The 13,568-nt window shown below is 39.3% G+C and overlaps 1 protein-coding gene across 4 annotated transcripts in view; it reads left to right on the forward strand.

Moving 5' to 3' along the window:
- The window catches only part of ADAMTSL3 (ADAMTS like 3), a 368,889-nt gene that overhangs the window by 270,906 nt on the left and 84,415 nt on the right, over nucleotides 1-13,568 (forward strand). For all 4 annotated transcript variants that reach the window (XM_027571545.2, XM_027571543.2, XM_027571546.2 and 1 more), the window contains exons 18-19: nucleotides 10,696-10,888; nucleotides 10,972-11,151. In XM_027571545.2, the coding sequence (XP_027427346.2) occupies nucleotides 10,696-10,888; nucleotides 10,972-11,151 (373 nt within the window). The remainder of the gene's footprint in view (nucleotides 1-10,695; nucleotides 10,889-10,971; nucleotides 11,152-13,568) is intronic.

A 13,568-nucleotide genomic window follows, 5' to 3' on the forward strand; every position in this document is an offset into this window, starting at 1 on the left:
CAAGTCTGGACCCTGTTTCTTAAGGCGGCTGAGGGAAGCGTGCCGACCTGTCCCGGGTACAGCAGCATCCCTGTCCTGGGATCGCTGGGCCTCAGCAAGAATGATTGCACATTATCTTCTCCAACACCGTCCTGCCCACAGAGCTTCCTTCCAAGCTAGGAATAATAGAGCATGCACTATGTCTTGGCCACTTTGCAAAATTAAGAGTCTGTTTTTATGTGAAGGGAAATACTCTTCCTCGTTTCAAAATTGCAAATTTAATAAACTTTTCAAAGGTTGAGAATTATATTGGAAAAAACCCAGCTGAGACAAAGGGTTGGTGCCAAAGTAAAGGTAAGTTTACAAAAATGTTTTAGGTTCTAGAAACCAGTGGTGTAGGAATAACAGGAACAGGGTGTTGCATAATATTTTCCACACAAATATTTACTGACTCCAAGGGCAATAGCAGTAAAATATCACCCCAGGGTGAAACTTACCACTGAGATTGGGTTGGACAGTCAATTGATCTTTATTTACCCAAAGGCAAATGCATTTGATGTATTAGCCTGGACTCTCCAAGGTGGGGTGTTATATGTTTATTTGCTCTTATGGGGTTACTCCCCCCTGGTCTATGCTATAACTGCTGAGTGTCTGCTATTTATGGAGTTTGCTTTTTCCAGGAGAGAGCCAGCAGCTTGTAGAAACATGCAGGGTTACATAATGGCCCCACTCGTCTGAGGAGAGCTTTCTTCTCTGACAGTAGTCAGCACTGCTAGGGAGGGAAGTCAGAAAGCAAGAGGCAAGAGTGATGTGTTTCTCTACCTACTTGTTACCCAGTTCTTGAATTTTAAAAAATTCTGTAGTCTTTTGTCTGTTAAGAAGAAACAGTTCCCCATTTCTTGAATAACAGTGGTTTCATTTCCAGTCCCTTGTGCCTCTGATGGATTCTTCTAGCTATATGCTTTCTTGAAAGGTGATTATCCAGAAGTCACTCCAAATAAATTATATATTTAAGCTGAATTGATAGTGAAACAGCATCCTTTTAATTATTTATCCATATAGCTCGATTACCATCAAAATATGATGTATATTTCTACTGTTGGTGATTTCCCTCACCTCAAAAGCTACTGGAAACTTAGATATAATCAGTTACAATCTAACTAATTAGTAGGCTTCCAATTAGGCTGGTGTTTTAATTTTACATTCTGCTCCAAATACAGATCAATGGTAGATGCCGTATAAGAGCAGGGGAATTAAAACAGCATACCCAAGGCAATATCATGCAAAGAACTATCTGGGCCAGGAAAGGAAAGGAAGTGTGAAGTGGTGAGTGGAAACAGACCTGTGGTTCTTGTGGACTTGAGGCCCCAAAGCAGTCAGGGCACATGAGAGTTCAGTTCCGTAGAGGGTAGGGCCTGAACATCGTCCTTTTGACTGCTTAGAGAGGACCCATACTCATTGCTCCTTGGAATGGAAGCAGGAAAGAGCTGCTGCCGATCACAACGCGAAGCCATTGTGTAGATGAGCCTACTTGCCTGGGGAGACGGAGGACAGACACAACGATACAGCCCCAAATTGCACGTTGGCTCGGTGACTGGATCGTCAGTGTCCTTAGAGTGCTCTTGTGCCATGCTGTCCATATGAGACTTGGTTCTGGACTGGAGGCACTGGAGGGCTAGATGGAAGCAAACAACACTGTAGACAGGGAGGGTGAAGAGTCAGAGAAAAGGACAAAGGGAGGTGGGGAGAGAGAAACCAAATGGAGCCCGCAAAATGAAACTCCAGAGCACATGAACAAACCTAATACTAATGAAGATAGTCAACAGAGTCAGCAGTTGAAAGCTGAATTCATTCCAGATGAAATCAAAATACAAGAGCAGTCTGAGAAAAGACTGTGTTACTGAGATCGTTGGTGATATAAATTGGCAAATACTATCCATGTAAAGAACTGGAAATTACGAAACGGAGGCAGAAATATAGTCCCAATAGGTGAGTCTTAAAAAGAACCAATTATACAACTTAGAAATTTTAAAAGCCAGTGAAAAATAAGTAAACTACAGACACTTGAAGAAAGAATTGTTACCTTGAAGGTTGTGCTGAGGAAGTCAAAAGAATGAAAGCACAGAAAGTTGAAGATTTGGGGAAAAGAGAAGAAAAGTAAGAAATATGGAGGTAATGGCAGAGAAACAAGATATCAAATGAATTGTTTGCTAAAACTTAAAAAAATGTCTACTCCTAGTATCAAGAAAAATAAATGAAAACACATCCCACTTAGATACATAAAACAAAACTGCAGAAAGTCAGAGATGATAAGAAAATCCTAAGAGCTACAAGACCTGAAAGACATATCAACTACTAACAACTTATTAACAACTGAAGTTCCCCAAAAGCAAAGAAATTCTATCTTTAGAGTACTACGGGGAAATCATGATCAACCTAGAGCGAAACTTGCTAAAATATCATTTTGAGTATGTGAATGTTGAATGTCCATTTTTAGCCAAGTGGTGGACTAGATATACTGAAGGCCCTTATATTAAAAGATTCTAAAATACTGAGTAAAATATGTCTAAAACAACTTGAAATGTAAAACTAAGCTTGTTAGAAAGTAAGATAAATCCTCAGAAGTGAGAGAAACAAAGAAAGAAAAAGAAAGAAAGAGAAAAGGAAGGAAGGCAGAAAGAAAGGAAGAGCTATATAGCGTGAATCTAGCGTGGTGAACTTGTGTTAAAGTTAGTGCTTCCATGGGGGACATTTGGCAATCCCACTAATCTAGTCCTTTGGCTTTAACAGTTTCTTTCTGGAAACAAACAAGTCCTCGGAACTCCAGGAAATAAGGAATGGAATGGAGATTCCCATATGAAGCCAGGATCTACCTCAGTGAAAAGACAAATTGGAAAAAATACCCACCCCAAAAAAGCAGATCTCAAGGAAATTTATCTGTCTTGGCTTTGCCTCTGAGTGGAAGGAATTAAAAAAGCCTCCCCTGCATTATGCTAAGTGAAAGAAGCCAGACACAGAAAAATGCTGTGTGATCTCACTTATATGTGGACTCTAAAGTAGTCAAATTTACAGGAGCAGAGAGTAGAAAGATGGCTGCTAGGGGCCGGGAGGAGGGGAAGTGGGAGGTGATGGTCAAAGGGTGCAACGTTACAGTTATACAAGATGAGTTCAGTTCTGGAGATCTACTGTATAGCATAATGCTTATAGCTAACAACAATACTGTGTTTTTGTATACTTCAAATTTGGTAAGAGGGTAGATCTTATGTTAGGTGTTCTTACCACACCCAGAATAATAATAATGATAACGATGATGATGCTAAAGAATAAGAATAAGAATAGGGGTGGAGGGAGACTTTGGGAGAGAATGGATGTGTTTATGGCCTTGATGGTGTGGATGGTTTCACAGGTGGACTTATTCCCAAACTCATTGAGTTGTACACATTTAATATATACAACTGTTTACATATCAGTCATACCTTGATAAAAAAAGACTCCTCTGAGAATTTAAAAGCCACAAATAGCCCTTTATGTAGGAATGAGGTTCATATTCACTCTGACAGTGCGATCTGAAAAATTAATTCACATTGCTCTTGACAAGAGTTAATGCACACCCTTTGTGGAAGAATGTGTCTTCTCCTCCAAACTTAAAATTCCCACAAAGACCTAATTAGTGATCTCACAACAACAACAACAACAACAAATTAAAAAGAAAAATTCATGAAGAAACAATGTGTGAGAATCAGTGGGGGAGAAAACCCAAATCAGATATACAGGGCCTCAGATATTGGAATTATCAGGTACGAATATAAAGTAAGTTTATTTAAAATATTTAAAGATATAAGACAGGGAATTGAAAACCTAACCTAGGAATAACAAACTATCAAAAATACCTGGAAGATTTTTTTTTTTAATGAACCAAATATTAGGTTGCACTATATGGAATTTCCAATTTTATCAATCAAAAAGGTCCCTTATTAGCAATTTCATATGGTTTAACCTAATAGAATATCAGGAAGTTAAAAAAATAATCATCGAAACTTCAAAGTTATGGACCGGGGTAAACAGGTGAACTGGAAGAGAGATCTGAAGAAATTATCCAGAATAAAGCACAGAGAGCAAACGAGGTATGTAAAATACACACCCAGAGGTAAAAGAGACAGAGGAAATATTGAGAGGGTGTAAAATATATCTAAATGGAGCTGAAGAAAAAAACAGAGGTAATACTCAAAGAGATGACTGAGAATATTTCATAATTAATGAAAAATATGAATCCTAAGAATCTGGAGCCACAACAAATCCCAAGCAGGAAAAATAAAAAGAAATAAACACTTAAACACATGATAGTTGAGTCTGAGAACTCCAAAGGCAAAGAAAATATCTCAAAAACAACCAGAGAGAAAAGATCTACAAGAGGAAAAGTAGCCGCAAAATTAAGAGTTTTCTTCTCATTGGCAATAAGGGATATTATCTTGAAATCGTTCAAAGGAAATAACTGTCAGCCTAGTATTACATACTTAGTGAAACAGGATATTTTCACATTGCAGTAGTATATACCTATATACATATGATATAAATATATAAATATACATATTATATATGTAAATTACTTACAAAAGAGCTTAGAACATAGTAGTCAAAAAATGGTAACTACTCTTGCATTAGACGTTCTAGGTGAACAAAACCAGGAGACTTTATTATCACCAAACTCTCACTAAAGATAATTTTTAAGAAGAGCATATTCATTAAGCAGGAAACTGATCCTGGAAGAAAGATACATGAATATAAGAATGAATGATGAGCAAAGTACATTGTAAAGATACTTAATCTAAAAGAAAGTCACTGACTGTGTAAATCAATAATGATATCTGATTTATGGGTGTGAAAAAAGAAATAAATATCGGACAACAAAGCCTGGTAAAGTTTGGGGGGAGGGTGGTGATTAGAGTCTTTAAGCCTGTTAGATTATTTGTGAAATGGAAATGATTTTGATTAACTCTAGAGCTACTAATGAAATAGGCCCTTTAAGAATGCAAGCTGTTGCAGCCACTCTGGAAAACAGTATGGAGCGTCCTCAAGAAGTTGAAGATAGAGCTACCCTATGACCCAGCAATTGCACTACTGGGTATTTACCCCAAAGATACAAATGTAGTGACCTGAAAGGGCACCTGAACCCCAGTGTTGTAGCACATAAGTCCAAGAGCTTCCCAAGAAAACTGGGGATTAAATTTTTTGCTCTTGAATATCTGGAAATGTTTTATTCCACTTTGATGTTTTGTCTTGTATAGATTTCAAGGTTCCATATCATTTTCCCCCCAAAAAGCATTTTTAAAGTATTGCTCCAGTCACCAAATTCTAACTTTCAGTGCCATTGTTGAGAATTGCTTTGCCACCTAGATCCCTCATCCTCTATACAAACTTGTTTTGTTCCCTCTGGAAGACAGTGGAACAACGTTACATGCTTTGGTTTAGTTCATTTTTATCTTTTGTGCTGGGAAATAGGGAGGGGCTTTAAAATCCAAACACTTCTTTCCATTTTGGGAAATTTTCTTGAGTTATTCTTTTCTGCTTTTTAAATGAACCTCCCATGTATAATGTTCAACATTCTGAACTGACCCTATTTTGCATTTCTTTTATCCCTAACTTTTTGAGAGTTTTCTTTACTTCTGTTTTTCAACTGATTTGTTACATTTTTATTTAGTCATTTTTAATTTACAAGAGTCTTTTTTGGTTCTCTGTAGGTTCCTAGTACCTTTCTTAATAACATCCTGTTTTCATCTCATGAATACAATACCTTCTGTTTCTTGAGAATATGAATTATGAAATTTTATTTTATTTTATATTAGTTTTATTCTATTCTCTTTGGTACCTTGCAGTGTGTCTGTTTTCTCCCATATACCTGTTTTTGTTTCTTTTTTTCTTAGGTGTTTTCATTAAATATTTTATGTTCCTTGACTATCTACTCGTTTAAGAATAGTGTACCCAAAAGCAGATTGGAAGCCCTGTGTATATGGACAGAATTTGTTGAGTGGTAGGTTTCACTCTAGAGTGATCTGGATGGGCTGTTTCACAGGGAGACCTGAATTTGTTTTTTTGCTCTCAAGCTAGTTAACATTTCTGGTGAGGAGTTCTCCAACCTTTTGTTTGAGAGTGGGAAAGGGATGCAAGTCTGATTGGAAGTGTTTTCTCTCAGCCAAGTCGGGGAAGAAGTCTGGCGGTCTCACCTGACAATACATAGACCCTCACTTAATCCCCATTCCTAGTACAGTCTCCCACTTTTTGCTATTCCTTAAGTCCTTAAGTAACCCCTCAGTTTTCTGCTGGGTGTGGGAGAATAAATCTCCTGCATGCCTAAGAGACACAAAAGGATTTCAGGTTAATATAGACTTTCAGTGAGTCTATTTTAACTTCAGCTATACCCCACTTTTAGAAATATGTTGTGTCTGATTGTTTCATGGCGTCTTGCTTTTGGACTTTCCAAACTCTTAGCTTAGTTTCCAGATTTCTCCAGGCTGCTAAATTAAACATCACTTTCCATCTTCTCTCCAGCTTATAAAATCAACTGCATCTCTCACAGTCTCTTTGTTTTTGTGGTTATATGCCTTTGTTTAATACCACCTTTATCCCTTTCCTGTCTTTTTATTGGGTAATTTTTTTTGGGGGGGGTGGATGGAAGGGAACAGAAGTAAGCACATGCACCCAATCTGCTATTTCCTGGATCACTATTAGTCCCTAAGAATAAAAAAACCCACATAGTTATGTTACAGATTTTTTTCAGACATTATGAAGATAATGTGAGTATTATATTAAAACCAAATGTGGGAAATAGAACATGCTATACAAGTAGTGCTGTTGTTATTTCTATTTCTTCAGGGGAGAATTCTCTCATATGTTGTGTGTTTGCTATCTTCATGTCATTATTTTTTTTTTTCTCTCTCCTTGGACCCTTTGATTTGCAAGCTTATATTGAATGGGAGTTATATGTTCCTATCTGGGGGTTTTCTGCTTACTTGAATGAATACCTCTCCCCAACATCCTCAAATCATAACTAGGTTTCATATTATTTCCTTTAGGCTCTCCTCCCAGGTGAAATATTGCAGAACCCCTCCCAGAATATTATATGATAGTTTGGCTCAATAAGTAGGCTCAAGAGATGCCTGGGTGGCTCAGTCATTAAGTGTCTGCCTTCGGCTCAGGTCATGATCCCAGGGTCCTGGGATCGAGCCCCACATCGGGCTCCCTGCTCGGCGGGAAGCCTGCTTCTCCCTCTCTCACTCCCCCTGCTTGTGTTCCCTCTCTCGCTGTGTCTCTCTCTATCAAATAAATAAATAAAATCTTAAAAAAATAAAAATAAATATTTTAAATTACAAATTTAATTTAATAGATATAGGACTAGTCAGATTTTTCTACATTTATGTGTTAGTTTTGATAAGTTGGTTTTTTTAGGAATATTTTCAGTCTATGTAAATTTTTAAATTTATTGACATATAGTGATTTTTATCACACACATAAACTCTTTATTTTTTTTTTTTTAAGATTTTATTTATTTATTTGACAGAGACACAGTGAGAGAGAGAACACAAGCAGGGGGAGAGGGAGAGGGAGAAGCGAAGCAGGCTTCCCGCAGAGCAGGGAACCCGATGCGGGGCTCGATCCCAAGACCCTGGGATCATGACCTGAGCCGAAGGCAGACGCGTAACGACTGAGCCACCCAGGGGCCCCTAAACTCTTTATTTTTAATGCCTTTGAGATTCTCTCTTTAATTCTTGATGTGGTAATTTATGGTTCATATTTTTTGTTCTTCATAAATCACCATGAATTTATCAATTTTATTAGTCTTTTGAAGAGGCAACTTTTGTTTTATTTTTGGGTTCATTCATATCTGTTCTCATATATTTTGTTCCTCTTTTCTACTTTTTTTGGTTTAATTTACTGTATTTTTTAACTGCTTGAAATGGATACTTAGATTATGATTTTCAGCATTTCTTTTTACACATTGTAGATATTGTAAAAAATATTGTAAAAAAATTCATTTAAGGCTATTGATTTCCTTATAATCATGGCTTTAACTGCATTCCACAGATTTTCGCACTTCATATTTTTAGTAACCTGCATTTAAGAAGAGCTGTTTATTTCCATTGTGGTTTCTCCTTTGACCCATGAGTAATTTAGATGATTATTGCATAACTTTTAAATATTTGGTGATTGTCCTAATACAGTTCCACCATGGTCAGAAAACATACCTTATTAATCAGCTCAACTGGTGATAACAAAATATCATAGATTGGGTAGATAAAGCAACAAAATTTATTTTCTTACAGTTCTGGAGGCTGAAGAGTCCAAGATCAAGGTGCCAGGAGGGCGCAGTTTCTGATGAGAGCTCTCTTTCTGGCTTGCAGACAGCTGCCTTCTCTCTGTGTCCTCTTATTGGCAGAAAGAGAGAGCAAGCTCTCTGGTTTCTTTTCTGATAAGGGCACTAATCCCATCATGAGGGTCCTACCTTCACGACCTTATCTAACCCTAATTACCTCCTAAAGTCCCAGTCTCCAAATACCATCACACTGGAGATTAGGACCTCAACATAATAATAATTTGGGGAGGGATATAACCATTCAGTCCATAGCTTATACTATGTAGTATTTTAATCCTTTGATTAACTTGCTTCTGTTTTACTTAGGATTTATACTTCTCTTTTATTTAGGGTTTAGACTATATAATTATATGCAAAAAACTTTTTATATATATTTGTCAGATTTTGTGCTCAAGGTTTTTCCTACCTTCATGATGCATTAAAATATTTTAATCTTCTTTTTCACTTTGGAACTTTTAAAATGACATGGGGAATTCACCTGTTTCTTGGAAATTTGTGGGAACTCAACCACAAAGTTAACAGGATCTAGTCCCTTTCTTGAATAGAACTTCTGTAATTTCCTAAAAAGTTATTTATTTAATCAAGCTGTTCAAATGCGTTAGTTTTCTACATTATTTTTTTAAAGATTTATTTATTTGAGAGAGAGAAAAAAAACACAGGAGGGAGTAGAGACAGAGGGAGAGGGAGAGAGCGAATCCCCATTGACTGCAGAGCCCGACGTGGGGCTTCACCTCATGATCCTGAGATCATGACCTGACCCTTAACCAACTGAGCCCGCCCAGGTGCCCCAATTTTCTCTATTCTTATTAAGGTTTGCCTTCTTTATATACCAGGGGCTTAGAGAAGTATTTTATAACCTTTAGAAATTTTTATTACTTATCCTTCCATTTTTCTTATATCTAAGAGCTGTACTTCATACGTATTTATGCTTTTTGCTCAGTCTTCATACTTGTATGATTATTATATCCTCATTGTGAACCTTTGTCTTCATAAGTAAAAATTTTAGTATTTTTGTCCCATTATATTTGTCTCAAATATTTTTCATTTTTTATTTTTCCTCTTATTTGCACAAGCAAAACATGTTTATTATGGAAAATAAGAAATCAGAAAAGCTGAAAATCACCTTGAGACTAACACTATTTTTTTTTCAAAGAACTAACTTTTTCTAATAATGAGTGTTTATTTTAAGAAAAATCAGGGGAAAATACTGGCAAGAATGAAGAAAATAAAAATCCTATCATTTAGAGATCATCACTGTTAACATTTGGATGTGTAATTATGCAGACCTTTTTTCTGCATTTATAAATGCATAAAACAATATCATAAGGTATTTTTTATGTTTTCTAATAAAAAATACCAAATTTATTTGTGTCAGTAACTATACTTCTACTTTGTTTTTTAATGGCTGCTAGCATTATACTGTATGAATATACAATTATTTATTTTACCCTTTATTGTAGAACATTTTGATTATTTCCTTCCATTTTGTAAAATTTAATTCTTTTTTTTTTGCTATTACAAACTGTCTTGGAGCAAACATCCTTTTGTGTCAATTTTAAGCATTTTAAACTTGTTTCCTCATGATATAGCTCTACAGTAACTGGTTAGAAATCCATGTTCACTAATTACATACCCACAAATTAAGATAACTATAATGTACAAATTTGCACCCATCAGATGGGCAGGGATATGGTCCAGTATTGGTATAGGGGTAGGAAGCCAGGCGCTCTCACATGCTTCTGCTGGGAGTGTGAATTGAGAGAATCTTCCTTGAATGCAATTTGGAAATATGTATCAAAAGCAGCTTGCCCTGGTTTTTCATTTTTACAGATGTTTCATGAGAAAACCTGATTTTTCCAAGATCTTATTGGAAAGGAATCACATTATATATACACGTGTTATAAATCCAATCCTAACAGAGAAGAATTTTCTTAGGGATATTCCAAATAATGAATCCAGGTGCCCTGAAAATTTCCTGAAGTGTGCTTCTAAGCATTTAAAATTTCTTTTGACACCCATATAAATCATGCTTGCCTTGGGGCTCTATTCAAAACAAAACCCAAGCCTTTATTATGGATAGATGGTGGTATGCTAGAATGGGGAGAAATCTGCTTCTTTTGTACTCTGGGCTTTCCCAAATGGGTAGAACCTTTAAACACTTATCAACATTTCTTTAAACATTACGTTTTGTATTTTCATCGCATCTAGTAGTGGGGATGCTGTGGCTCTCGGGTCTGCACATGGAGTGAGAAGTCTGGACGTCCCGAGAACTTGAAATTGTGTATGCTCTGACCGTTGCACGAGGTCTCATGGGACACTTCGACTTGCCCTGTTGTGTTTTGGTACAGGTGGCATACCGGCTCTTGGGGCCCCTGCTCAGCTACCTGTGGTGTGGGAATCCAGACCCGAGAGGTATACTGCCTGCACTCTGGGGAGTCCCCGGCCCCCGCTGAGGAATGTGGAGACGAGAAGCCACATGCCCTACAAGCGTGCAATCAGTTTGACTGCCCTCCTAGCTGGCACATTGAAGAATGGCAGCAGGTAATATGGCAGGCCTGGGGCCCCCATTGCCCGCCACACTCGTGGCTGCAAGAGCCCTGATCCCCCTCCTTCCACCTTCTCAGTGTTCCAGGACGTGTGGAGGGGGAACTCACAATCGAAGAGTCACCTGTCGGCAGCTGTTAACTGATGGCAGCTTTTTGAATCTCTCTGATGAATTGTGCCAAGGACCCAAGGCATCTTCCCATAAGTCCTGTGCCAGGACAGACTGCCCTCCACATATCACTGTGGGAGACTGGTCAAAGGTAAGGGCCATTGCCCACCTCATGGTTCCTCCTCTTTTTTGCCCCGTCTTTGCTTCAGACTCTAAATATGTCCTCCGCAAGATGATCCAGAAGCATGTGGTTGGGGTATATAACCTGGGGGTCCCCAGTGGGGGTAGAGAGGCAAGCTGACATCAGAAATCATCTCGACAAATAGGAAAGGGCGCTTTCTGGCATTCCTGGACTTCCCCGAGCCCTGCATTCAGTGCTGGGCATGGTCAAACCCCGCTGTGCTCATCTCATCCTACAGTCCTACAAGGGCTCTGGAAGCAGACGTCATGGCCATGTCTTCTCACTGGCCTTTTAGAGTGGAGAGTGATGGTGCTTCCGGCCCTCTCCATTCTTTCTGTGAACGATGAATTTGCAGTTGCTGACTATGTATCATCAAAGTAACACTGTTAACCATGTCTGCCCCAGCTTACCTTTGTGTCTTCACTCTTGTCCTTGCTCTCAAATCCTGGATCCAGGTCTGAGCTTCCCTCTTCTGTGAAATCTTTCATCCCCTAAAATCATGAAGCATTTCCCAGCTTTAACTCACAATGACCCAATTTTTTACTGTACTTCAGTGGGAAGCTACTTCCTGAGTATGTGTCTGGTTTTCCTGTCTGGCTCAGAGTATCCTTGTGGCCAGTGGCCATGAGATCGCTGACAGGTCCTGGAGCTCTCCCAAGCTCTGAACAGGTAAATATTCTTCCCCAAGATTCTTTGCAAAGTCAGGGGAAATGCAAAGTGTTGTTGAAGTGATGATCTTTAGAAAAGCTCAAGCCTGCTAACAAGGACAAGCAAATCATTAATTAGGAGCATTTTTGCGGGTCGGGGAGCCTGGGTGGCTCAGTCGGTTAAGCATCCAACTGTCAGTTTCTGCTCAGGTCATGATCTCAGGGTTGTGAGATCGAGCCCTGTGTTGGGCTCCATGCTCAGTGGGGAGTCTACTTGAGATTCTCTCTCTCCCTCTGCCCCTTCCAGTTGTGCTCTCTCTCTCTCTCTCTCTCTCCCTAAAATAAATAAATAAACCTTTAAAAAAAAAAAAAAGGCTTTTTGCAAGGAGAAACAAGAGGAGACAGAAGAGAAGGTTGCCCATGTGAGCTGGGTTGGAACTCAGGCAAGTTGGTTTCCTAGGCTACCACTGAGCAATCTGGTGGTCACCCCCGAGAGATCAGCCCAAGCACAGTCAAGACATCTTCCCCATTCCCAGCCAAAGCTGCATCTCTAGAAAACCTTCGTCCAGGAGGCAGGGTGGGCGTGCATGCACGCTCAGGAAGGCAGAGCCAGCCTCAGCCTGTGAAACTAAAAGCCAACATGCAGACTCAGGTCCAGTCAGGCACACACACTGGGTTTCCTACTGGGTTCAGCTTTTCCCCTATTTGTTGAAATTTCCTTTCATTGCAGAATTGCTTTGTTCTGGCAGAGGTTCTGATGCCACACTGCCACCCTCTCCAAAGGTTTCTGCCACACTAGTCCTTCTGCCCCAGGCTGGCTCGCTTGGGGGCAGCCATCCATCTTGTGGTTCTGGATCAGGCCTCTCTGCGTTACAACTGGCCACTAACCCTGGACAGAGAGAGGCTGAGGAGCCGTGCCAGAATTCCCAGTTTTCACCGAGCCAGACCTCTCAGCCTGCAGCTGGAATAGTCCCCCTTCCCGACACTAGCTCTATTCATGGCATGTTTGGGCTTTGTTCATTCATTGGCTCATTAGTTTTTAGATCTGAACTGAGTTTTGGGCAAGAAGAAGCCTTTGATTCTTACACTGCATTTCAAGTTCTAAGAAGGGAGCATTGACGCATATGGGGCAGTCTTCCCAAATGGTGGATTTCTGTGATCCACAGACCCCTTTCAGCCTGTTTTGTAGCCCTGTTCCCTGATGGAAATCCAGTAAAATTGTTCCTCATTCTTTTTTTTTTTTAAGATTTTATTTATTTGACAGAGAGAGACACACAAGAGCGGGAACACAAGCAGGAGGAGTGGGAGAGGGAGAAGCAGGCTTCCTGCAGAGCAGGGAGCCCGATGCAGGGCTCGATCCCAGGACCCTGGGATCATGAGCTGAGCCGAAGGCAGATGCTTAATGACTGAGCCACCCAGGCTTCCCTCGCTCCTCATTCTTTACTCTCTTGGCTTTGATGGAGTAGTTGACCATTTTGTCTACCTTCACCATTCTCCTTCACGATGTTTCTTGATGTTTTTTATTTTTCCTATTTACTTAACTACATCTTGTCAATTGGTTTGTCTTCCTCCAGATCTCCAAAAAACTCAATATCTGACCAGGTATTTGATGTGTATCACTGCATTTTTCCTCCATAGCTGCCTCTGTGTCCTGACCTCTTCTCTGACTTCTATAGATAATTCTCTATCTGCAGGAACAATGTCTAACTTCTGTTCAATACAGTGCCCCCAGCTCTCCAA

This window comes from Zalophus californianus, chromosome 6, assembly GCF_009762305.2.
Source record: "Zalophus californianus isolate mZalCal1 chromosome 6, mZalCal1.pri.v2, whole genome shotgun sequence".
In the NCBI taxonomy this organism is placed as follows: domain Eukaryota; kingdom Metazoa; phylum Chordata; class Mammalia; order Carnivora; family Otariidae; genus Zalophus; species Zalophus californianus.